The sequence below is a fragment of the Eubalaena glacialis genome, chromosome 3 (assembly GCF_028564815.1).
Source record: "Eubalaena glacialis isolate mEubGla1 chromosome 3, mEubGla1.1.hap2.+ XY, whole genome shotgun sequence".
In the NCBI taxonomy this organism is placed as follows: Eukaryota; Metazoa; Chordata; class Mammalia; order Artiodactyla; family Balaenidae; genus Eubalaena; species Eubalaena glacialis.
The window spans coordinates 140,654,522-140,681,603 of NC_083718.1; the positions used below are offsets into that span (position 1 = coordinate 140,654,522).

The 27,082-nt window shown below is 36.9% G+C and overlaps 1 protein-coding gene across 1 annotated transcript in view; it reads left to right on the forward strand.

Moving 5' to 3' along the window:
- The window catches only part of ITGB3BP (integrin subunit beta 3 binding protein), a 99,015-nt gene that overhangs the window by 61,419 nt on the left and 10,514 nt on the right, over window positions 1–27,082 (forward strand). The window contains exons 4-7 of the mRNA XM_061186487.1: window positions 4,820–4,889; window positions 24,586–24,664; window positions 25,072–25,165; window positions 25,500–25,559. Of these exons, the coding sequence (XP_061042470.1) occupies window positions 4,820–4,889; window positions 24,586–24,664; window positions 25,072–25,165; window positions 25,500–25,559 (303 nt within the window). The remainder of the gene's footprint in view (window positions 1–4,819; window positions 4,890–24,585; window positions 24,665–25,071; window positions 25,166–25,499; window positions 25,560–27,082) is intronic.

The window sequence follows — 27,082 nt, forward strand, 5'->3', positions numbered from 1 at the left end:
GATTTGAGTCTTCTCCCTTTTCTTTTTGATGAGTCTGGCTAATGGTTTATCAACTTTGTTTATCTTCTCAAAGAACCAGCTTTTAGTTTTATTGATCTTTGCTCTTGTTTCCTTCATTTCTTTTTTCATTTATTTCGGATCTGATCTTTATGATTTCTTTCCTTCTTCTAACTTTGGGGTTTTATTGTTCTTGTTTCTCTCATTGCTTTAGGTGTAAGGTTATGCTGTTTATTTGAGATTTTTCTTATTTCTTGAGGGAGGATTGTGCTGCTCTAAACTTCCCTCTTAGAACTGCTTTTGCTGCATCCCATAGGTTTTGGGTCATTGTGTTTTCATTGTCATTTGTTTCTAGGTTTTTTATTTTTTTAGAACTTCATGTTTTTTTAAAGCTTTTTTTTTTTAATTTATTTTATTTATTTTAGGCTGTGTTGGGTCTTCGTTGCTGCGTGCGGGCTTTCTCTGGTTGCGGCGAGCAGGGTCTACTCTTCGTTGTGGTGTATGGGCTTCTCACTGCGGTGGCTTCTCTTGTTGCGGAGCACAGGCTCTAGGTGCACAAGCTTCAGTAGCTGTGGCTCATGGGCTCAGTAGTAGTGGCTCACGGGCTCTAGAGCACAGGCTCAGTAGTTGTGGCACACAGGCTTAGTTGCTCCACAGCATGTGGGATCTTCCCGGACCAGGGCTTGAACCCATGTCCCCTGCATTGGCAGGCGGATTCTTAACCACTGCGCCACCAGGGAAGCCCTGTTTCTGGGTATTTTTTGATTTCCTCTTTGATTTCTTCAGTGATCTCTTGGTTATTTAGTAGCGTATTGTTTAGCCTCCATGTGTTTGTATTTTTTACAGTTTTCTTCCTGTACTTGATATCTATTCTCATAGCATTGTGGTCAGAAAAGACACTTGATATAATTTCAATTTTCTTAACTTTACCAAGGCTTGATTTGTGACCCAAGATATCATCTATCCTGGAGAATGTTCCATGAGCACTTGAGAAGAAAGTGTATTCTGTTGTTTTTGGATGGAATGTCCTATAAATATAAATAAAGTCCATCTTGTTTACTGTGTCATTTAAAGCTTGTGTTTCCTTATTTATTTTCATTTTGGATGATCTGTCCATTGGTGAAAGTGGGGTGTTAAAGTCCCCTAGTATGATTGTGTTACTGTCGATTTCCCCTTCTATGGCTGTTAGCATTTGCCTTGTGTATTGAGGTGCTCTTATGTTGGGTGCATAAATATTTACAATTGTTATATCTTCTTCTTGGATTTATCCCTTGATCATTATGTAGTGTCCTTCTTTGTCTCTGGTAATAATCTTTATTTTAAAGTCTATTTTGTCTGATATGAGAATTGCTACTCCAGCTTTCTTTTGATTTCCATTTGCATGGAATACCTTTTTCCATCCCCTCACTTTCAGTCTGTATGTGTCTCTAGGTCTGAAGTGGGTCTCTTGTAGACAGCATGTATACAGGTCTTGTTTTTGTATCCATTCAGCCGGTCTGTGTCTTTTGGTTGGAGCATTTAATCCATATACATTTATGGTAATTATCAATATGTATGTTCCTATTACCATTTTCTTAATTGCTTTGGGTTTGTTCTTGTAGGTCTTTTCCTTCTCTTGTGTTTCCTGCCTAGAGAAGTTCTTTTAGCGTTTGTTGTAAAGCTGGTTTGGTGGTGCTGAATTCTCTTAGCTTTTGCTTGTCTGTAAAGTTTTAATTTCTCCGTCAAATCTGAGATCCTTGCTGGGTAGAGTAATCTTGGTTGTAGGTTTTTCCGTTCCATCACTTTAAATATGTCCTGCCACTCCCTTCTGGCTTGTAGAGTTTCTGCTGGAAGATCAGCTGTTAACCTTATGGGGATTCCCTTGTATGTTATTTGTTGCTTTTCCCTTGCTGCTTTTAATAGTTTTTCTTTGTATTTAATTTTTGATAGCTTGATTAATAGGTGTCTTGGTGTGTTTCTCCTTGGATTTATCCTGTATGGGACTCTCGGTGCTTCGTGGACTGATTGACTGTTTCCTTTCCCATATTAGGGAAGTTTTCAACTATAATCTCTTCAAGTATTTTCTCAGTCCCTTTCTTTTTCTCTTCTTCTTCTGGGACCCCTAGAATTCGAATGTTGGTGTGTTTAATGTTGTCCCAGAGGTCTCTGACACTGTCCTCAGTTCTTTTCATTCTTTTTTCTTTATTCTGCTCTGCAGTAGTTATTTCCACTATTTTGTCTTCCAGGTCACTTATCCATTCTTCTGCCTCAGTTATTCTCCTATTGATTCCTTCTAGAGAATTTTTAATTTCATTTATTGTGTTGTTCATCATTGTTTGTTTGCTCTTTAGTTCTTCTAGGTCCTTGTTAAACATTTCTTGTATTTTCTCCATTCTATTTCCAAGATTTTGGATCATCTTTTCTATAATTACTCTGGATTCTTTTTCAGGTAGACTGCCTATTTCCTCTTCATTTGTTTGGTCTGGTGGGTTTTTACCTTGCTCCTTCATCTGCTGTGTATTTATTTCTCTGTCTTCTCATTTTGCTTAACTTACTGTGTTTGGGGTCTCCTTTTTGCAGGCTTCAGGTTCTTAGTTCCCATTGTTTTTGGTGTCTGCCCCCAGTGGCTAAGGTTGGTTCCGTGGGTTGTGTAGGCTTCCTGGTGGAGGGGACTGGTGCCTGTGTTCTGGTGGATGAGGCTGGATCTTGTCTTTCTGGTGAGCAGTACTGCATCCAGTGGTATGTTTTGGGGTATCTGTGAACTTATTATGAGTTTAGGCAGCCTCTCTGCTAATGGGTGGGGTTGTGTTCCTGTCTTGCTAGTTGTTTGGCATGCGGTGTCCAGCACTGGAGTTTGCTGGTCGTTGAGTGGAGCTGGGTCTTATTGTTGAGATGGAGATCTCTGGGAGAGCTCTTGCCGATTGATATTATGTGTGGCCGGGAGGTCTCTGGTGGTCCAATGTCCTGAACTCAGCTCTCTCACGTCAGGGCTCAGGCCTGACACCCGGCCAGAGCACCAAGACCCTGTCAGCTCAGAAGAAAAGGGAGAAAAAAAAGAAAGTAAGAAAAAATAATTTTTTTAATAAAATAAAATAATTAAAATTAAAAATTTTTTTAATTATTAAAATAAAAGTAATAAAAAAAAGAAGAGAGCAACAAAACCAATAAACAAATCCACCAAGGATAACAAGTGCTAAAAACTAAGATAAACATAAAAATCAGAAACTAGTCAGTCACATACAGCAAACCCCAAGTCTGTAGTTGCTCCCAAAGTCCACCGCCTCAATTTTGGGATGATTTGTTGTGTATTCTGGTATTCCACAGATGCAGGGTACATTTAGTTGATTGTGGAGATTTAATCTGCTGCTCCTGAGGCTGCACAGAGAAATTTCCCTTTCTCTTCTTTGTTCGCACAGCTCCGAGGGTTCAGCTTTGGATTTGGCCCTGCCTCTGCATGTATGTCACCCTCTGGCATCTGTTCTTCACCCAGAAAGGAGGGGGTTAAAGGAGCAGCTGATTCGGGGGCTCTGGCTCACTCAGGCTGTGGGGAGGGAGGGGTACAGAATGTGGGGTGAGCCTGCAGTGGCAGAGGCCAGCATGACGCTGCAACAGCCCGAGGCATGCCATGTGTTCTCCTGGGGAAGTTGTCCCTGGATCACGGGACCCTGGCAGTGGCGGGCTGCACAGGCTCCCCGGGGCATGGGTGTGGATATTGACCTGTGCTTGCACACAAGATTCTTGGTGACTGCAGCAGCAGCGTTAGTGTTTCATGCCCGTCCCTGGTGTCTGGGCTGATAGCCGTGGCTTGCACCTGTCTCTGAAGTTCATTTAGTCAGTGCTCTGAATCTCCTCTCCTTGCGCACCCCGAAACAAGGGTCTTTTGACTCTTAGGCAGTTCCAGACTTTTCCTGGACTCCCGGCTAGCTGTGGTGCACTAGCCCCCTTCAGGCTGTGTTCACACAGCCAACCCCAGTCCTCTCCCTGGGATCTGACCTCCGAAGCCAAAGCCTCAGCTCCCAGCCCCCACCCGCCCTGGCGGGTGAGCAGACAAGCCTCTCGGGCTGGTGAGTGCTGGTCGGCACTGGTCCTCTGTGCGGGAATCTCTCTGCTTTGCCCTCTGCACCCCTGTTGCTGTGCTCTCCTCTGTGGCTCCGAAGCTTACCCCCGCTACGCCCCGTCTCCACCAGTGAAGGGGCTTCCTAGTGTGTGGAAACTTTTCCTCCTTCACAGCTCCCTCCCAGAGGTGCAGGTCCCGTCCCTATTGTTTTGTCTCTGTTTTTTCTTTTTTCTTTTGCCCTACCCAGGTACGTGGGGAATTTCTTGCCTTTTGGGAAGCTTGAGGTCTTCTGCCAGCATTCAGTAGGTGTTCTGTAGGAGTTGTTCCACATGTAGATGTATTTCTGATGTATTTGTGGGTAGGAAGATGATCTCCATGTCTTACTCCTCCACCATCTTGAAGGTCCCTCCTCATTAAAATATTTGATGAAAAACTAATGTATTTTAAACTAATTATATTATCAAAGTGGATTTATCTAGTTTTTCTTTTTAATATACCAAGCCCCAATGGAAATTTTATTCAAAAGATTATTTCTTCTATATAATGTAATCATGAATAAAAAATTAGGTGACTGGTAAATTTAAAAAAAAACACTACCTATTGAAAAGTTATCCACAATAGTGAAAAAATTTTCCTGTAGCACATTTCAGGATACTTTTTCTTTACCTACTCTTCTTTCATTTGTCTACCCTTTTATTTTCTATTGGAAAGTTGGTGATTTAAATTCTATTTAAAATTTGACAGTTTTTGCCTTAACTTTACGTTCTTTTTATTGCATACATATAGGAAAGAGGAAAAACTGGAATCACCTCAGTATAACCGAAAGAAGGGAATCTACTACACAAGACAATGATGAGTAAGTTTGTTGTTGCTGAAATAATATACTCGTGTGTCTTAAAAGAAAAAGGTCATATTTGTTAAAGTGATGATTTAAGATAAATCATTTCTTTGCAGAAATGAATAGTTTATACCTGAGTAGAAGTATTTTTTCTTAAAGTAAAATACTTTATTTATGATGTGTTTTGCCATGTTCATATGATGGTGATATATGATACCTTTATTTTAATACCCATTTAGCCCAGTTTCCCCAGCCTATGCATAAGAGACTAGCTTAGGGTAAAACTGAGGGAAACACCCTCTTTGGATTTACATGGATGGACAAGTAATACATTGTCTTGGAACATAATGCTGGTTCAAGAGCTAGGAACACAGTGAAGCCAGCAGAGTAAGGAATCTAGAGGAACCTAGAAGGCTTATCAGCCATCAATCATTTTCATATTGGCCTGTCAAGGGTGCCTTGAATGAAGTCATTATGTGTAAAAAGCTACTGCCTGTGTATTCTGGGAAGAATATTTATATCTATCCACTGAGGCTGGAAAAATTGAAATAAGCAGAACAGGGGGTTAAAGTTTTAAAGTACTTCATATGTTCAGCTCATTTACCTTTCCAGCTGTATCTTCTGTGTGCCATACAATATGATGGATGGGTAAAGATGAGGAAAATGAAACATCTACCCATTGGGAGCTTATGGTCTCATGTTGTAAGTTAATATATCTACTCTAACTTAGAAATGGGTATGGGTTATGTTTCAAAATGTTATTTATTTATTTATTTAAATTGAAGTATAGTTGATTTACAACGTTGTGTTAGTTTCAGGTGTACAGCAAAGCAATTCAGTTTTATATACATATATATATGTGTGTGTATATATCTATATATGTTATTACAACCTATAGGTTATTACAAGATATTGAATATAGTTCCCTGTGCTATACAGTAGGTCCCTGTTGTTTATCTATTTTATATTGAGTAATGTGAATCTGTTAATCCCAAACTGCTAATTTATCCCTCCCTTCCCCCCACTTTTCCCTTGGTAACCATAAGTTTGTTTTCTATGTCTGTGAGTCTGCTTCTGTTTTGTAAGCAAGTTCATTTGTATCATGTTTTTTTAGATTCCACATATAAGTGATATCATATGATATTTGTATTTCTCTGTCTGACTTACTTTACTTAGTATCATCTCTAGGTCCTTTCATGTTGCTGCAAATGGCATTATTTCATTCTTTTTATGGCTGAGTAATATCCCGTTGTGTATATACAACACACCTTGTTTATCCATTCATCTGTCGATGGACACTTAGGTTGCTTCGATGTCTTGGCTATTGTAAATAGCACTGCAATGAACACTGGGGCGCATGTATCCTTTCAAACCATGTTTTTATCTGTATATATGCCAGAAGTGGGATTGCTAGATCATATGGTAGCTCTATTTTTAGTTTTTTAAGGAACCTCTATACTGTTCTCCATAGCAGCTGTACCACTTTACATTCCCACCAACAGTGTAGGAGGGTTCCCTTTTCTCCACACCCTCTCCAGCATTTATTATTTGTAGACTTTCTGATGATGGCCATTCTGACCGGTGTGAGGTGCTTTCTTATTGTAGTTTTGATGTGCATTTCTGTAGTAATTAGCGATGTTGAGCATCTTTTCATGTGCCTCTTCGTCATCTGTATGTCTTCTTTGGAGAAATGTCTATTTAGGTCTTCTGTCCATTTTTTGATTGGGTTGTTTGTTTTTTTTGTTATTTAGCCATATGAGCTCTTTGCAAATTTTGGAGACTAATCCCTTGTTGGTCACATTGTTTGCAAATATTTTCTCCCATTCTGTGGGTTGTCTTTTCGTATTGCTTATGGTTTCGTTTGCTGTGCAAAAGCTTTTAGGTTTAATTAGGTCCGATTTGTTTATTTTAGTTTTTATTTCCATTACGCTAGGAGCTCGAGAAAGATATTGCTGCGATTTATGTCAAAGAGTGTTCTGCCTGTGTTTTCTCTGTGAGTTTTGTAGTATCCAGTCTTACATTTAGATCTTTAATACATTTTTTTTTTGTATATGGTGTTAGAGAATGTCCTAATTTCACCTTTTTACATGTAGCTGTTTGGTTTTCTCATCACCACCCATTGAAGAGACTGTCTTTTCTCCATTGTATATTCTTGCCTCCTTTGTTGTAGATTAATTGATCGTAAGTGCGTGGGTTTATTTCTGGTCTCTCCTGTTCCATTGATCTATGTGTCTGTTTTTGTGCCAGTACTGTACTGTTTTGATGACTGTAGCTTTGCAGTATAGCCTGAAGTCAGGGAGCCTGATTCCTCCAGCTCCATTCTTTCTCAGGATTGTTTTGGCTCTTCAGGGTCTTTTGTGTTTCCATACAAATGTTTAAATTACTTGTTCTAGTTCTGTGAAAAATGCTATTGGTAATTTGATAGGGATTGCACTGAATCTGTAGATTTCCTTGGGTAGTATGGTCATTTTAGCAATATTGAGTCTTCCATTCCAGGTGTACAGTATGTGTTTCTGTTTGTGTTGTCTTCAGTTTCTTTCATCAGGGTCTTATTGTTTTTGGAGTACAGGTCTTTTTCCTCCTTTGGTAGGTTTATTCCTAGGTATTTTATTCTGTTGGATATGCTGGTAAATGGGATTGTTTAATTTCTCTTTCGTTGTTAGTGTATAGAATTGCAACAGGTTTCTGTATATTAATTTTGTATCCTGCAACTTTACCAATTTATTGATGAGCTCTAGTAGTTTTATGGTGGCATCTTTAGGATTCTCTACGTATAGTATCATGTCATCTGCAAACAGTGACAGTTTTACTTCTTTTACTTCATTTCCAATTTGGATTACTTTTATTTGTTTTTCTTCTCTGATTGCTGTGGCTAGGACTTCCAAAACTATGTTGAATAAAAGTGGCAAGCGAGGGCATCCTTGTCTTGTTCCTGATCTTAGAGGAAATGCTTCCAGCTTTTCACTGTTGAGTATGATATTAGCTGTGGGTTTGTCATATATGGCCTATATTATGTTGAGGTATATGCCCTCTATGCCCACTTTCTGGAGAGTTTTTATCATAAATGGATGTTGAGTTTTATCAAAAGCTTTTTCTGCATCTATTGAGATGATCACATGCTTTTTATTATTCATTTGTTAATGTGGTGTTTCATGTTGATTGATTTGCTGATATTGAAAAATCCTTGCATCCCTGGGATAAATTCCACTTGATCATGATGTATGATCCTTTTAATGTATCGTTGGATTTGGTTTGCTCATATTTTGTTGAAGATTTTTACATGTGTGTATTGGCATGTAATTTTCTTTTTTTGTGATATGTTTGTCTGGTTTTGGTATCAGAGTTACGTTGACTTCATAGAATGAGTTCAGAAGTGTTCCTTCTTCTGCAATTTTTTGAATGGTTTCAAAAGGGTCAGTTTTAACTCTTGTCCAGATGTTTGGTAGAATTTGCCTGTGAAGCCATCTGATCCTGGACTTTTGTTTTTTGGTAGTTTTTAAATTACTGTTTCAATTTCAGTAGTTGTGATTGGTCTGTTCATATTTTCTATTTCTTTCTGGTTCAATCTTGGGTCTGAGTGTTTTTTAAATCATTTGAGTGAACCCTAGAATGCATTTTCCATACAAATTGTGTTATTATTTGTGGTTATAACCTCAAGTCAGGGCTACAAGTCTATTTTTTTCATAATGTAGGTGAAGTATAGTATTAATCAGTAGTAGTCTAGATAAAAAGATACGGAGAGTGCCACTTAGAGTACAATAGGGACAAAGGGAAGAGTTTTCTCAGAGGTCTCCTTCTTTGACAGCTTCATCTATCACCTGTACCCCTTTATCTGTTTTTATAGCTGCTTTCCCTAGCCATACTCCCCCCAGTTCCAAATATTTTCATGTGCCCTATCCCACAGATATTTTTGTTGTTAATTACCATTCCTCCTTCCTCTAACCAAAGTTCCAATTTCCTTGGTGAAACCAATCTCAACTAGATATTAAATGAGAAGCATTATTTTTTTGTTTAACTCATTTAATATATTTTAAAAGAGACAGTAGATGTACATAGTAAAAACTCAAACTGTACAAAGGGATATATAGAAAGCAAGTGGCAAGTAACAATTTTTGAATCACATATAATCTTGTATTTGAAAGCAATTACCTGTTAAACCAAATTAATCTCTGATACAGTTGTATGAAGTATAACAAACTTAGAAGTAAAAGAAGACAGGCAATGAGAAAATATTTTTGGACAGTAGTGATACCATGTAAGCAAACCAGACTTACACAGTGTTGCTTTCCCCTGAATCAGCTCCACTTAAGCTATCCTAACTTTTCATAGTGTTTTTCCTTTTTTCTTCTTCTGAACCCATCAATCTGCTTACAGCTTGACATTTTTTTTTAACTTTTTATTTTATATTGGAATATAGTTGATTAACAATGTTGTGTTAGTACAACAAAGTGATTCAGTTATACATATACATAGTAGCTCCCATAGCAGTGAGCTTTCAAGTAGCAAGGGAGGAGCAAGAACCTTTGTTATGGGTCACTTAGGAATTTGCCAATATTTATTTAATTTCCCTCAATATTTGTTTCTAAAGATCCCTGTTATTTATGTATATCACTCCATGACTTGGTGTTAGAATTAATGAATTTAAGTACAAGCCAAGATATCTTACAATGTATAAAAATTATGTTTCTGATTTTTTTTTCCACCCATCATAAAATTACTCAGACCTAGTCAATAGAGCTGTTTTATTAGCTTTAGTAATAAGCTCTTTATTTATTCCATTTGTTTATATTTGTTTTATTATTCTGTAAAACCATTCTAAAGACTTGGATTTTTTAAAACCTGAAATTAAACTGAACATTTTGTATTTTTAGATCAATTTTAAATGATTATAACATTTTATGTTTTGTTTTGGCAATTGTATTAGATTGTGGTTTTCCAGAGAAGCAGAACCAATAGCAAATGTACATACATATAGTAATATAATAATGACAACAAAAATGTATTACTGATGTAATAATTATTAATTAATAATAGATTAATAATGAATTATATATACAATTACCTATATAGATAGATTTATTATGAGGAATTGACTCATGCAATTATGGAGGCTAAGTCCTACCATGTACCATCAGCAAGCTGGAGATCCAGGAAAGCCAGTGGAGTAATTTCAGTCCAAGACTAGAGGCCTGACGACCAGGGAAGCCAATGGTGTAAATCTCAGTTCAAGGGCAGAAGAACAATATCCCAGCTAAAGCAGGCAGGCAGGGAACCCATCCTCCCTTCATCTGCTTTTTCTTCTATTCAGACCCTCAGTGCATTGGATGATGCCCACCCACATTGGGGAAGGCAATTTACTGAGCTAGTATTACGAAGACGGTTGCATAGCAGTGATTTTCTAACCCTATCATTCTTTCTGTTAGCTGGCCTTTTTGAAATTCATGAGTTCATAGTGATATAGTGTCTTTCCTTGCCTCCCCCTTTCCATATTTGCACTCCTTTTCAAACAGTAGATCTCTGGCTCCTATTAGCAGCAGTCCATTTGCACACTTGCTTATTCCTACAATATACACAAAATAGTTTCAGAATTCCTGCACTGCTAAAAACAAACCTGCAAAAGCATTTTTGTTTGCATTCTTTTTTGTCTTTAGTTTGAAGGTATATAGTCAAATTACGGTGTTCAGAACTACTTGGATTAGTTCTCCATATGAAGAATTAGTCAGTCATGTGAAGTAGTTAGGTTAGCTTGTTGATGTTTATATGCAATTTTGATGTTTTTTCTCATCCTTTTTTATTTTTGTTTTTTGACTATGTAAAACAACTGATGTGGTTCCAAAAGTCAAAACTTTACAAAAAAGTATACATAGAGATGTGTTACTATCCCCTGCTGCATTCCTTCTGTGTAGTCCCTATAAGTAACCAAATTAATTAGTTTCTGGTTTACCTTTCATATGTTTATTTTTATAAAATTAAGCCATTTCATTTATTTTATCTCATTTCTCTTCTTATACAAAGATGGCATACAACTTATACTCTTTCATACTTCGCGCTTTCCACTTACGAATATGTCCTGAAATCACTGCCTGTTAATTGACTTGGCAAGTTTTAAATGTAAGAATTCTCCAGCAGGAAAATATAGTTCCATGTTTTAGGTAAATTTTTTTTTCCCAGAAGACAGGCAATTAGTGACATGTCAATAAAGCTCAATATGTCAATAAAGTTTGTTTATAAATTAAACAAACACCTACACATTAATATTTTATGTGAACTTCCATATTCTTTATTCTCTAAAATGAAAATATATAATTCACTGCCATTGGTTTTTCTTCCTCTTTGCAATTTCTTGCTGCTGCTGGCACGGCTACAAAAAATGCAGTAATGGTGACTGTCCTTCTATAAAGTTTATTTTCATATAATTGTAGGTTTGTCATTTTGAGAAGTAGAACATAGAGCATGTGTACCCTTTTCCCACTTTCCTGACATGATAACATCTTGCAAAGCTGTAGTACAATATCAGAACCAGGAAACTGATGTTGACACAATGCACCAATCTTTATTCAGGTTTCTAAATTTTACAATACATATTCATTCGTATATGTGTGTATGTTCTATGCAATTTTATCACATATGTAGGTTCATGTATCCACCACCACAGTCAAGATACAGAATAGTCCTGTCATCACAAGGATCCCTCCTGCTGTATAAAGCGTATTTTCAATCACTGGTTTACTCTCTTATAAGCAGAAGAGTAACTTTTATTTCTATACTAATCCAAATAAGACCTTTTTAAAAGTAATGTTATGCCAGAAATGGGTTTTGTTTTTTGTTTTTTATCTATACAATTTAATTGTGACAAGTAACCACATTTCAGAATTCTGATTTTCTCTTTACTGTATTTTAAGTATTTAATCAAAGAACAAGAATACTGACTTATGGATCATTTTCTGCTTAAATGAGGGTCTCTGGGGGTAAGTTAGTTGAAAATGTTTATCAAAAGCTTAGGATGAAGATATAGTTATGCCTATATCCTGTAGGTGATCAAAGACTAAGAGGCAAACCAGTATTTACTTTTATTTTCAACTGTTTAAAATTCTTGAAAGGAAAGAATGAAAACTTTCCTTCAAACATCAGTAACAAGACAAGCATGCTCACTTTCACCACTGGTATTCAATATTTTACTGAAAATTCTAGCCAGAGCAATTAGATAAGAAAAAGAATGAAAAGGCATCCAACTGGAAAAGAAGAAATAAAACTATCTCTATTTGCAGATGACATGATCCTATAGAAAGAGACTCCCAAAGAATGCACAAGAAACTGCTAGTACTAATAAACAAATTCAGCAAAATTACAGGGTATATTATGATCAATACACAAAAATCAGTTGTGTTTCTATACACCTGCAGTAAACAATTTGAAAAGCAAATGAAGGAGGCAATTCTATTTACAGTAGCATTTAAAAGAATAAAATACCTAGGAATAAATTTAACCAAAGAGGTGAAAGACTTGTACACTGGAAACTGCAAAGTATTGCTGAGAGAAATTAAAGAAGACCTAAATAAATGGAAAGACAGCCTGTGTTCATGGGCAGAAGATTTAATTTGTTAAGATGTCAATACCTCTACCCGAAGTGATCTACAGATTCAGTGTAGTGCCTATCAAAATTCTACACCATGTACAAAATTATTCAGTCATAAAAAGGAACGAGGTTCTGATACATGCTACAAACACAATGAACCTTGAAAGCATATGGTAAGTGAAATAACCCAAATGCAAAAGGACAAACATTATACAATTCCAATTATATGTAATATCTAGAATAGACAACTTCAAAGAGACAGAAAGTAGATCAGAGATTACCAGAGGCTAAGGGTTATTGCTTAATGTTACAGAGTTTCTGTTTGTGGTCATAGAGTAGTTTTGAAAATAGATAGTAGTGATGGTTGTATGATGTTGTGAATGTAACTAGTACCACTGAATTGTACACTTTAAAATGGCGAAAATGGCAAATCTTATATATATTTTGCCACAATAAGAAAAAAATTTTTCAATTAAAAACCAGCTACAGGGACTACTTGAATATGCACTGTCTGGCAAGAAAGCAGAGTAGAAGGATGTGAACTCACCCCTTCTTACAAAAACATCAAAATCACAACTAACAGAAATTCCACTCTTGGAGGGCACACACAAGGTCTCGTGCACCAGGAGCCGGGGAAAAAAAGCAGTGACCTCATAAGAGACTGGGCCAGACCTACCTGCTAGTGTTGGAGTGTCTCCTGCCAAGGCGGGGGGTGGCTGTAGCTCACAGCGGGGACAAAGACACTGGCAGCAGCAGTTCTGGCAAGTACTTATTAGCATGAGCCCTCCTGGAGATCGCCATTTCCTCCCCAAGACCTAGCCCCACCCAACAGCCCATAGGCTCTAGTGCTGGGACACATCAGGCCAAACAACCAACAGGGCAGGAACGTAGCCCCACCCATCAGTAGTCAGGCTGCTTAAAGTCTTCCTGAGCATGGCCCTGCCCACGAGAGGGCAAGAACCAGTAAACCTACCTAAGGAGACAAAAGACCTGTAGTCTGAAAGTTATAAGAAGCTGATGAAAGAAATCAAAGGTGACATAAACAGATGGAAATATATACCATATACTTGGATTGGAAGAATCGATACTGTCAAAATGATAATACTGCCCAAGGCAATCTGCAGATTCAGTGCAATCCCTATCAAATTACCAATAGCATTTTTCACAGAACTAGAACAAAAAAATCTTAAAATTTGTATGGAGACACAAAAGACCCTGAATAGCCAAAGCAATCTTGAGAAAGAAAAACAGAGCTGGAGGAATCAGTCTCCCTGACTTCAGACTATACTACAAAGCTACAGTCATCAAAGCAGTATAGTACTAGCACAAAAACAGAAATATAGGTCAATGGAACAGGATAGAAAGCCCAGAAATAAACCCACACACCTATAGTCGATTAATCTATGACAGAGGAGGCAAAACTATACAATGGAGGAAAGATAGTCTCTTCAATAAATGGTGCTGGGAAAACTGGACAGCAACACATAAAAAAATGAAATTAGGACATTCTCCAACACCATATACAAAAATAAACTCAAAATGGATTAAAGACCTAAATGTAAGACTGGGTACTATAAAACTCTTAGAGGAAAACATAGGCAGAACACTCTTTGACATAAATCGCAGCAATATCTTTTTTGAGCTGACTCCTAGCATAATGGAAATAAAAACTAAAATAAACAAATGGGACCTAATTAAACCTAAAAGCTTTTGCACAGCAAACGAAACCATAAACAATACGAAAAGACAACCCACAGAATGGGAGAAAATATTTGCAAACAATGTGACCAACAAGGGATTAGTCTCCAAAATTTACAAAGAGCTCATGTGGCTCAATAACAAAAAACCAAACAACCCAATCAAAAAATGGGCAGAAGACCTAAATAGACATTTCTTCAAAGAAGACATACAGATGACCAAGAGACATGAAAAGATGCTCAACATCGCTAATTACTAGAGAAATGCACATCAAAACTACAATGAGAAATCACCTCACACCGGTCAGAATGGCCATCATCAGAAAGTCTACAAATAATAAATGCTGGAGAGGGTGTGGAGAAAAGGGAACCCTCCTACACTGTTGGTGGGAATGTAAAGTGGTACAGCTGCTATGGAGAACAGTATAGAGGTTCCTTAAAAAACTAAAAATAGAGCTACCATATGATCTAGCAATCCCACTTCTGGCATATATACAGATAAAAACATGGTTTGAAAGGATACATGCGCCCCAATGTTCATTGCAGTGCTATTTACAATAGCCAAGACATGGAAGCAACCTAAATGTCCATTGACAGGTGAATGGATAAAGTAGGTGTGGTACATATATACAATGGAATATTACTCAGCCATTAAAAAGAATGAAATAATGCCATTTGCAGCAACATGGATGGACCTGGAGATTATCATACTAAGTGAAGAAAGTCAGACAGAGAAAGACAAGTATCATATGATATTGCTGATATGCAGAAACTAAAAAAAAAATGATACAAATGAACTTATTTATAAAACAGAGACAGACTCACAGACCTAGAGAGAGAACTTATGGTTACCAGGTCAGAAGAGTAGGAAGGAGGGATAGATTGGGAATTTGGGATTGACATGTACACACTGCTATATTTAAAATAGATAATCTTGGTCAGCTAATCTATGACAAAGGAGGCAAAGATATACAATGAAAAGACAGTCTCCTCAGTAAGTGGTGCTGGGAAAACTGGATGGCTACATGTAAAAGAATGAAATTAGAACACTCCCTAACACCATACACAAAAATAAACTTAAAATGGATTAGAGAACTAAATGTAAGACCAGACACTATAAAACTCTTAGAGGAAAATATAGGAAGAACACTCTTTGATATAAATCACAGCAAGATATTTTTGGATCCACCTCCTAGAGTAATGGAAATAAAAACAAAAATAAACAAATGGGACCTAATGAAACTTAAAAGCTTTTGCACAGCAAAGGAAACCATAAACAAGACGAAAAGACAACCCTCAGAATGGGAGAAAATATTTGCAATCGAATCAACAGACAAAGGATTAATCTCCAAAATATATAAACAGCTCATGCAGCTCAGTATTAAAAAAACAAACAACCCAATCCAAAAATGGGCAGAAGACCTAAATAGACATTTCTCCAAAGAAGACATACAGATGGCCAAGAAGCACATGAAAAGCTGCTCAACATCACTAACTATTAGAGAAATGCAAATCAAAACTACAATGAGGTACGCTTCCCTGGTGGCACAGTGGTTAAGAATCCGCCTGCCAATGCAGGGGACACGGGTTCGAGCCCTGGTCCGGGAAGATCCCACATGCCGCGGAGCAACTAAGCCCGGGTGCCACAACTCCTGAGCCTGCACTCTAGAGCCCGCGAGCCACAACTACTGAAGCCCGCACGCCTAGAGCCTGTGCTCCGCAACAAGAGAAGCCACCGCAATGAGAAGCCCATGCACCGAAGAGTAGCCCCCGCTCGCCGCAACTAGAGAAAGCCCACACACAGCAACAAAGACCCAAAGCAGCCAAAAATAAATTAAATAAATAAATAAATAAATTTATAAAAAACAAACAAACAAACAAAACTACAATGAGGTATCACCTCACACCAGTTAGAATGGGCATCGTCAGAAAATCTACAAACAACAAATGCTGGAGAGGGTGTGGAGAAAAGGGAACCCTCTTGCACTGTTGGTGGGAATGTAAATTGATACAGCCACTATGGAGAACAGTATGGAGGGTCCTTAAAAAACTAAAAATAGAATTACCATATGATTCAGCAATCCCACTACTGGGCATATACCCAGAGAAAACCATAATTCAAGAAGACACATGCACCCCAATGTTCATTGCAGCACTGTTTACAATAGCCAGGTCATGGAAGCAACCTAAATGCCCATCGACAGACGAATGGATAAAGATGATGTGGTACATATATACAATGGAATATTACTCAGCCATAAAAAGGAATGAAATTGGGTCATTTGTTGAGACGTGGATGGATCTAGAGACCGTCATACAGAGTGAAGTAAGTCAGAAAGAGAAAAACAAATATTGTATATTAACGCATATATGTGGAACCTAGAAAAATGGTACAGATGAACCGGTTTGCAGGGCAGAAATTGAGACACAGATGAAGAGAACAAACATATGGACACCAAGGGGGGAAAGCGGGGGGGAGTGGGGTAGTGGTGGGATGAATTGGCCGATTGGTATTGACATGTATACACCGATGTGTATAAAATTGATGACTAATAAGAACCTGCTGTATAAAAAAATAAATAAAATAAAATTCAAAAATTCAAAAAAAATAAAATAAAATAGATAACGAACCAGGACCTTCTGTATAGCACAGGGAACTCTGCTCAGTATTATGTAATAACCTAAATGGGAAAAGAATTTGAAAAAGAATAGATACATGTGTAAGTATAACTGAATCACTTTGCTGTAAACCTGAAACTAACACAACATTGTTAATCAACTATACTCCAAAATAAAATTAAAAAAGAGAAAAACAGCTACAGGAACAGCTAAAGAAAACCTCCTTGAGAAAGCTTTTGCGAATATAATGGAATAAATAGACCTAAATACAGAAAAAAAATTCTTTTGACAAGAAATGTCCAATTTTTTATATTGTCCAGATTTTTTATTTAACCAGTCTTTCTTCAGAGAAAATGCCATTAATTAATTTTGATGTGCATAAGAATCTCCTGGAAAAACGTATTTCTAGGCCCCATCTAGTGATATTCTTGATTAGTAGATCTTGAATGCAGCCTAGTTTTTAAAAAGTTGTATCTTTACCAGTCTCACCAAGGAATTTTGATGCCAGTGATGAGTTACGCTTTGGGAAATATTATTATAAACATAGGTCAGAAACACCTCAGTTCAGCATCTTTTCATGTGCCAGTTGGACATCTTTGTCTTTGAAAAAATGTCTATTCAGCTTCTCTGCTCATTTTTTAATCAGGTTTTTGTTGTTGTTGAGTTATATGCGTTCTTTATATATTTTGGATATTAACCCCTTATTGAATATATGATTTGCAAATATCTTCTCCCATTCAGTAGGTTGCATTTTCATTTTGTTGATGGTTTCCTTTGCTGTGCAGAAGCTTTTTAGTTTGATGTAGTCCCATTGATGTATTTTTGCTTTTGTTTCCCTTGCCGGATAAGATATATCTAGAAAGATATTGCTAAGACTGATGTCAAAAGAGTATACTGTCTAATACACAGTTGGTGGGAATGTAAATTGGTGTAGCCACTTTGGAAAACAGTATGGAGATTCCGCAAAAAATTAAGAATAGGACTACCATATGATCCAGTTATCCCATTTCGGAGTATTTATCCAAAGAATACAAAAATACTAATTCAAAAAGATATATGCACCCTTATGTTCATTACAGCATTATTTTACAGTAGCCAAGTTATAGAAATAACTTAAGTGCCCATCAGTGGATGAATGGATAAAGAAGATGTGGCATAGCATATATATATATACAATGGAATACTACTCAGCCGTAAAATAAAAAGATGAAGTCTTGCCATTTGTGATAACATGGATGGACCTTGAGGGTATATGCTAAGTGAAATAAGTCAGAGAAAGACAAATACAATATGATTTCACTCATATGTGGAATATAAAAAACAGAGAAACAAAAAAACAGAATAAATGAACTAAACGAAACAAACATGTAGATACAGAGAACAGAGTAGTGGTTACCAGAAGGGAGGGGACAGAGGGAGGGCAAAATGGATAAAGGGGATCAACTGTATGGTGACAGATGGAAACTAAATTTTTGGTGGTAAGCACACTGTAGTGTATACAGAAGTGGAAATATAAGGTTGTACACATGAAACATATAATTTTATAAACCAGTATTACCTCAAAATGAAGAGAAAAAAAAACACCTGGGTTCAAGTCCTGACTGTGCTCCTTATTGTGTACCCTTGAATAATGAAATAATTTATTTATGCTTCAGTTTCCATACCAATAAAATGGAGATAATATTTACCACAGAGAGTTGTTTTTTTGTTGTTGTTTTTGTTTTAATTTATTTACTTTTATTTATTTATTTTTGGCTTGTTGGGTCTTCGTTGCTACGCGTGGGCTTTCTCTAGTTACGGCGAGCAGGGGCTACTCTTCGTTGCAGTGCGCGGGCTTCTCATTGTGGTGGCTTCTCTTGTTGCGGAGCACGGGTTCTAGGCGTGCCGGCTTCAGTAGTTGTGGCTTGTGGACTCTATAGTTGTGGCTCGCGGGCTCTAGAGCACAGGCTCAGTAGTTGTGGCGCACGGGCTTAGTTGCTCCGCGGCATGTGGGATCTTCCCGGACCAGAGTTCGAACCCGTGTCCCCTGCACTGGCAGGCGGATTCTTAACCATTGCACCACCAGGGAAGTCCCCAGAGAGTTGTTTTAAAGATTAAACAGGATACAGCTTGTAAAGTAATAAATACTATGCCTTGTATTTGGAAAGAGCTCAAAAAATGTTAACAATATATTTCATTTTTATAATCCAGCTATCATCATCCAAAATAATTTAGATTAATAGAGTTAGGTAAATAGAGGTTCAGTGATGGATTAACCTTTTTCTGTATAAGACATTTTTTTTTTCACATCTTTATTGGAGTATAATTGCTTTACAATGGTGTGTTAGTTTCTGCTTTATAACAAAGTGAATCAGCTATACATATACATATATCCCCATATCTCCTCCCTCTTGCGTCTCCCTCCCACCCTCCCTATCCCACCCCTCTAGGTGGTCACAAAGTACCCAGCTGATCTCCCTGTGCTGTGCGGCTGCTTCCCACTAGCTATCTGTTTTACATTTGGTAGTGTATACATAATATTGTGAGAATAAAGAAAAACTTGTTCATTAAACTTATTGTGGTAATCATTTCATGATGTAGGAAGGTCAAATCATTATGCTGTACACCTTAAATTTATATAGTGCTGCATGTCAATTATATCTCAATAAAACTGAAAGAAAAATTAAAATAAATTTAAAGAAAAGAAAATCTTGAGGATTTTATCCCTGTTATGTACACGCAGCTCTCAGGTTTCTTGAGACTTTATAATAATACAGTCTCTTATGGGTAGTGACTTTCAGATAAGTTTTTAGTAATGCAATTAATTAAGAGTTCACTTGTGGCCTATGAGAGTATAGTGTTAGTAGAGTAGTAAGGCAGAAATCTGAATATTTGAATTTAATTTCAGTATGGAGGAAGTGGAGATTGATCTAGACCATTACTTTGAGCAATGGTTTGTAAAAGAGACAATATTCATTAAGTAAAAGGAGAGTTAAACAGCATCAGGGGCCCAGCAAAATCATACATGTACTTGTAATATTGACCATCAATAGTGCTGTAAGTTTTCTCTAGCACTCACAGCTTGGGCCAGGAATGAATAAAACAAATAGGTAGGAAATCCAGGATTACGTATTAGACACGCATGTGTGTGGCAGAAGGTTAAGGGACTGAGAAAATTAAGTTTCTTTTTCTTCAGGTTTTTTCCAGCTTAATTGAAGTATAATTGACAAATAAAATATATATATTTAAAGTGTATAACGTGATGATTTGATATATGTATACATTGTGAAATAATTATGACAGTGTGGTTAATTAACATATTTATCACCTCACATAGTTACCTTGTTTTCTTGGTGGTGAGAATGCTTAAGATCTATTCTCTTATCAATTTGAAGTATACAATATAGTATTTTTAACTATAGCTACCGTGCTGTACATGAGATCCCCAGAACTTATTCATCTTATAAATGAAGCCTTGTACCCTTTGACCAGCATCTCCCTGTTTTCCCCACCCAGCTTTCTCAGTGATGTAACAAACTGATGAACTATGAAGTCTATGATCAGAAGGACGTAAAAGAAAGAAAAAAGTAAAAGATGAGCATATTTCACTTGGATCTAGGAATGGATGTTCACTGGACTAGGTCTTTTTTATTTTATTCATTGATCCATCAAATAATATCTACCATACTACAGACACCATGCTAGGTAACTTGGTTTATAACGTAAACAAGTAGAGACTGTCCTTGCCTTCATGGAACTTACAATCTGGTGAGGAAGACAGATGCCAAACAATTGGAAGTTACAGAAAGGGGGAAATCAGGATCTTTAAAGACTGTTATGGCTTTTAGACGTTTCTCCTCTTCTCTCACTACACCCACAGTGCCTGCACTGTTAATACAGTAGGCACCATGGGTCGCATGCTAGGGAATCTTGAAGACATTATTGGGCTCCTTTCCTATCTCCTTTGCCTCCCTTCTTCCATGTCTAGACTGGCACAGCAACAGCTGAGTTAATCACCTGTATCAGCAATTTTTAGTCAGACGCACCAATTTAATGATAGTTTCTCCTTATTCTTTTAGTTCTCCCCTCAGAATATATCTGAGGAACTTTATGGAGAAAAGGAAAATGATGAAGCTAAATTTGAAGGTAAGAATGGAAAATAATTGAAAGCAGTCAAGATGGGAAAAAAAACAATTGGAGCAGAATGATAGTTTTGAAAGTTACATTACATATGACTTGCTTGAAACTGTGGAAGAAATTTAAAGCATAATTAATGGATACATCCTTCCATGGATTTTATGTGGTCGAAGCATCTAATTTCAGTTGTTCTTCAGAATAATAAGACTTCCTCTTTGGGGAAAATGAGAGAACTCTGAATTTCACAGTGAGAGTTTTCTAGGCAAATTGGAAAAGGCACCGAAAACCCTGAATTTTTGGCATGTGGCTTTCTCAAGAGAAAAAGAGATATTAATAGTGAACATACCATAAGAATCTGCCCTGACATAAGGCAGTCTGGCAAAAACATGTCAAAACGTGAACAGGTTTCTGTTGTGCCGGAGCAACTGGATCATAGTTTCTTTTTAAACGTATCTCAGAGGACTAACCCAGACACTTTAAAAATACTAGTTGGTAAAAAAAGATGATGCTGGACTTTTACTCTACTGACAAACAAAAAAGGATTCATTCAAGGAGGACCAAGATTTCAGATTTCTCAAGTTGTACTGCAGTGGTCTTTGGCCATAATATAGGATGTGATCAAATCTTATAAGGATGCCATGAAGCTGGCAGCAGTCACTGGATATCGGGATGCAGTACCCATCAACATCTGCATAGCTTGCAATGGTCATTATAAGATGAAGGATTTGATCCAATTTAGTCCAGCCAGAGGCAAATCTGTTTACGAAAGGAGTAGTGTTCTATAAAATATGAATGGCACCTACTGATGACACTTTCACTCACCAACTTGAAGGAGGGAGCAACAATAACTTGGAAATTTTGTAACAGAAATGTATTCTGCAGGCAGGAATAAGTAAATTAGTGAAGGGATATCGAGATGATATTAAAGCGAACAGTGATGCTGTCTTAAGGCAACAAGGTACAGTTTGAACCATCCATTGAAAATATAGAAAATGCTATTAGCAGCAATAAAAATCCAGTCTCCAGCACAAATGGGATTAAATATAAAAATCGCCATTTTGTCTAGGATGAAGACAGTGGCAACCATTCTTCTCCCAAAAGCTGCTCAGCAAGTAGTTTATCTCCAAAGATTATGAAGCCTTGTCCACTGAGTCAGAAGATGTAGAAATGGAGAACACACTTCCTGAATTTCTCAAAATTTAACAGTTGGATGACAGTTTTAAAACCATTCTGTGAATTTGGTTGCCACTGAGATGGGAAAAGGAGTTGATTTCACCTAGGAAGAAGTAAAAGGAGGAGGAGGAGGAAAGGAAAGGAAATTAAAATAAAAATTACAAGAGTGATGCAGTGTCCACTACTCTACTTGGTCCTGCAGTGGAGGCAAGTTTCCCTGCAAAAGTAGCTTAGGCATGTGAAGAAAATCTTGATACTCAGAGAATTGATACTCAGTCCAAAAACTCCAAGATTACAGTTTGCTTAGCTGCTGGATAACTATCTTAACTTGGGAGAGAGATTTACTAATAGGATTGTTGGGGATGCTACATAGCACAGCTTCTGGGGGTACCATTCACATCTTACTCTATCTGAACAGAGCTCCTTTGAGTCATTCAAGATGGCAACCCTGCAGGACCCATCCCTTCCCACACAATTCCCTGAGGGTAGACAGGGAACAGCATCAGTTCCTTAAGGTATGATAAGACAGTGTGGAGAGGCTCTGCCCCTCCAATCCTCCCAAGAAAGGGATGCAATGAAAAGAGCCCCTAGGACTCCTTCTCATAGCAGAGTAGCTTAATTGCCTCAGCTTTGCACTTCTGAAGCACTTTGTAGGCTTACGTATAATATAGGGGAAGCTGGAGGTTCCCAGCGCTGGGTGGGAGTCACTTAAGTCGTCTTGCTCCTTCAGGCTTTTGGAGCTCAATTGGAGGAGCTGGAATCCTTTTATGATACTGTCACAAACTGAGGTTCCAGTGGTAAGCAGTTGAGGCCTCAGACAGATAGATGACTTCTAATTTAAAATGCATAATAATAACGGAAAATTTTTAAAGAAAGAATATGACCTGTAATTCCACTATCCTCACATAATTTTTAGCTTTTGCATAATGCTTTCTCTCCATTCCTTGTTGCATACTTAGATATATATTTTACTTAGTTGAAACATACTGTTCAGGGGCTTCCCTGGTGGCACAGTGGTTAAGAATCCACCTGCCAATGCAGGGGACACGGGTTCGAGCCCTGGGCCAGGAAGAGCCCACATGCCACGGAGCAACTAAGCCCGTGCACCACAACTACTGAGCCTGCGCTCTAGAGCCTGCAAGCCACAACTACTGAGCCCTCATGCCACAACTACTGAAGCCCGCGCACCTGGAGCGCGTGCTCTGCAACAAGAGAAGCCACTGCAATGAGAAGCCCGCGCACCACAACGAAGAGCAGCCCCCGCTCGCCGCAACTAGAGAAAGCCCACGTGCAGCAACGAAGACCCAATGCAGCAAAAAATTAATTAATTAAAAAAAGAAAAACATACTGTTCATATTCATTGTGTATGTACATTTAACATCACATTTGTCTTATTTTTTAATAGCACACAAATGTTAATGGATAACACTGATGTGATTTTGAAAAGCATTTAGAGAGAATATCTAGTTTCTCTCATAAAATCGATAGTATAGATTTGTGCTCTCCGAAACAGTAGTCACTAGCCAGCCACACATGGCTAATGAGCATTTGAAATGTGACTATTCTGAAATGAGATGTGCTATGCGTGTAAAGTATACACTGAATTTTGAAAAAAAAAGTAAGTATAAAATATCTCGAATAATTTTTATGTTGATTACATGTTGAAATGGTAATACTTTGGATATATTGGGTTAAATATATCATTAAAATTAAGTTCACCTATTTCTTTTTACTTCTTTTAATGTGGCTACTAGAAAATTTTTAATTACATATGTGGCTTGCATTATATTTTTGTTAGACTGCACTGGTATAGATTATCATACACAGCTATGAGATCTTAAAATTGAAAAAGAAACTAAAATTGCAGCCATAAGGAAATGGTTAAATCATCTTTGGTGTATTCACTAGGTACAATATTGTGCAGCTTTTAAAATTATAGACACATGAATATGTGTGTGTTTGTGTGTGTGTAATGTTATATTAAGGCAAGAAAGTGTGATATAAAGTTATAAAAATATTTTAAAAACCTAAGATTTTTCCAGAATGCTAATATGCTAACTAGAGATATGTTTAGAAGGAAGGTAGAATTACAAAGTGAAGTTTTCTTTGTTTTCAAATTTAAAAGAGTGCCTTTGTGTCTTTGTCACACTGAAATATATTAAAGCTAAAAAACTTGGTTTTTTAGTAAAGAAGATCACTGGGTAACACTGATTCATAGGCTTAGATCTAGGTAAATAAGGAGATGGTGATGTATTAGTTTTCTCAAAGTGGTATGGGGGAGAAAGGACAAGCCAGCTACATCTTCTCTCCCACTGCTTAGTGGGAATGAGAAAGTGAAACACCAAAGGACAAGATGGTTGGTAAAATATACTGTTTGTAAAGGAATGAAAGCATGAAGGAGGAGCATTTACATCTTTTACCACTTTGAAAAATATAAAGAAAAGGATTAGGAAACTGAATCAAAGATGCTTTCAAAAGAATTAAAGCTCTGAAAGTGCCTGATCTTGCTGAATATTTTTTTCTTCATTCATAGATTCATGGTGTTGCTATCTAAAGTTGAGAAATCATCAGACGAATTCATGGAAATAATGCAAAATTTAAGTAATATACAGGTTTGCTTTTTTTGGCATATAATTTTTCATATTCTGTTACCCTATTTGAAAAAGAATAGGAGAATCCAATCCCAGAAAGGACTTACAGGGGATATGTTCAATTTACTTTTCATGGGAACTTCTTTTCATATATGAACATTAATTAACCATAATATTTTAGTAATATCTGGCTTCTTCACATTTAAAAGTAAATTTATTAATTGTGTTTAGTCTTTTTAGTTAATAAATTGTTTTTATTCAGGTATTTTAAGGCTTGCAATAGTTAACCTAACAGAAAAAGTTAAATTTCATTATCATAGAGTTTAAGTTTTTCATATGAAGGAAGCAGTATACTGTATTTTCACTAGACTTGTCAGTAGTATTATATTTGTAGAGAACTTAACTCATTTAAGATGACTTTCTTTTAGGCTTTGGAGGACAGTAGAGAGCTTGAAAATCTCATTGGTATCTCCCATGCATCATGTGTCTTAAAAAGAGAAATGCAGAAAACAAAAGACCTAAGTAAGAGAAATTTATGAGTTTTTGATCGTGTCTCTCTATTACTTGTTTGCAAACTTAGAACAGGAAGCCACATATCTTTTGCCAGGATATGTTATTTCAGGGATTCTTCTTGAATGTGAAGGGAAAGAATGTACCTTGGTAACTGGTATTAGGCTTTTTTTTAATGCAGTTCTCATTCTTTAAAAAAGATATAAGGTATTGCATTTTATACTTGATATTTATAAGTATGTATTGCTTGAAATTATTGTTTCTTATGAAGTTGTTTCTTCCAAAATGAGAAATTATTTAATATTCCATATTAATTTTTAATGTGAGATTTTTATTTTTCCTTTAGTGACAAAAGTAACAGAACAAAAACTATTTGAAAAGAAGAATTCAGGACTTCCCAACAAAGGTAAAGAGTTGTGTTTTAATTTATTACATAAAGAGATCTTTTCATCTCATTTCACCATTTTAACCAATTATCATGGGCCCTTTTTTTAAAAGACCACGAATCTCATTTGAAAAACATTATACTGCATTTAGCAAAAGACCATGTCTGGTAAGATCAGCTTCCCTGATGATTGAACTTTTGAAATACAATTTTCGGTTCAAGAGTTAAATATTTTCTTCTATCAAAAGTTCTTTTTGAGAATACAGACAAATGGTGCAACAATGCATTAATATATGGCAGCTTTTAATGGTGAATTAGAAAGATCCACAAAACATGAAAAGTTACTTTGTAACCAGTGTTCTGAAAACTTTCAGATTATTAATGACATTTGATCTACTGTGAACTCTTATACCTTGGAGCATTTCACAGTATGGGAAACTAAATTAGCAGATTTTAAGTTCTCATAACACATGCACATTCATACCTCAGTAAGCAAAATACTATAAAATATTAAAACCATGAGACCAACTTAAGAGGGATGATTTTAATATTACTGACATGAATGCCATTTGGCAATCTCTGCAGATGGAGGTAGTAGGCCTTGAAGTGGATAGCCATGTTTTAGTCTACCATTTTTGAGTACCAATGACTGCCATTTGTTGAGGACTAATAATTACTGTGTTCCCAATACTCGGATCAGCAGATCATTACAACAACCCTGCAAGATAGCTATTATTGTCATTATAGATAAGGAACAAAGACACAGAAAAATATTAAGTAACTTGCCCAAAGACACTGCTACTTAAGTGTCAGAGCAGGGATTCCAACTAAAGACCAGTCTTACCTCAAAAAGTATGGTCTTTGCATTTTTCCATGTTGTCTCTTCCTAAAACAAATGAAATCATCCAGTCATCCCTGCTCTCAGATTCAAACACAAGGCATAACTGAAACTGGTTCAACCAATCTAGTATGTTAGTCTGTGTTTAGGATCTTTAACAAAGCCAGCAATGAGTTTGCAGTGGAAAGAGCTGGGATTCCCTGCTGGTCACTTCCAAGGGCCAACTGGGTCATGGCAGGGCAGCAGCCATGGAAAAACTCCTCCAAAACTCATGTGGGTAGGGAACTGAGCAGGCTTCCTGAGCCATTCAGTTGGGCAGCTAACTCCCATTAGGATCCATAGAATTTAAGAGCATGAAAGCAGCTATTTCCTAGAAAAGGCTTGAGATCTCTTCTAATGCTGTGTAACTTGATTATAATGTGTAACTGGTTTTCAGTGGTTTTAATCTCTACTAACTTGACAAGTTTTAGAGGATCATAATGGGAAATTGGAATATTTATTATTTCCCAACTAGGGGAAATCTTTCTTCTATATATTCTGTGGCAATGGTGTAATTTTTTTTTTTAATCTGTAATTTCCTAGAACTAATTAGAATTAGGCTTTACATTAGGCCTGTGCCAAGTTTTGAGAAATGAGGAAAGGAAAATTGTAGAACAAATAGGTGAACTGACACTGCTAATAATTAATGGGAAAAAATTTCCCAAAA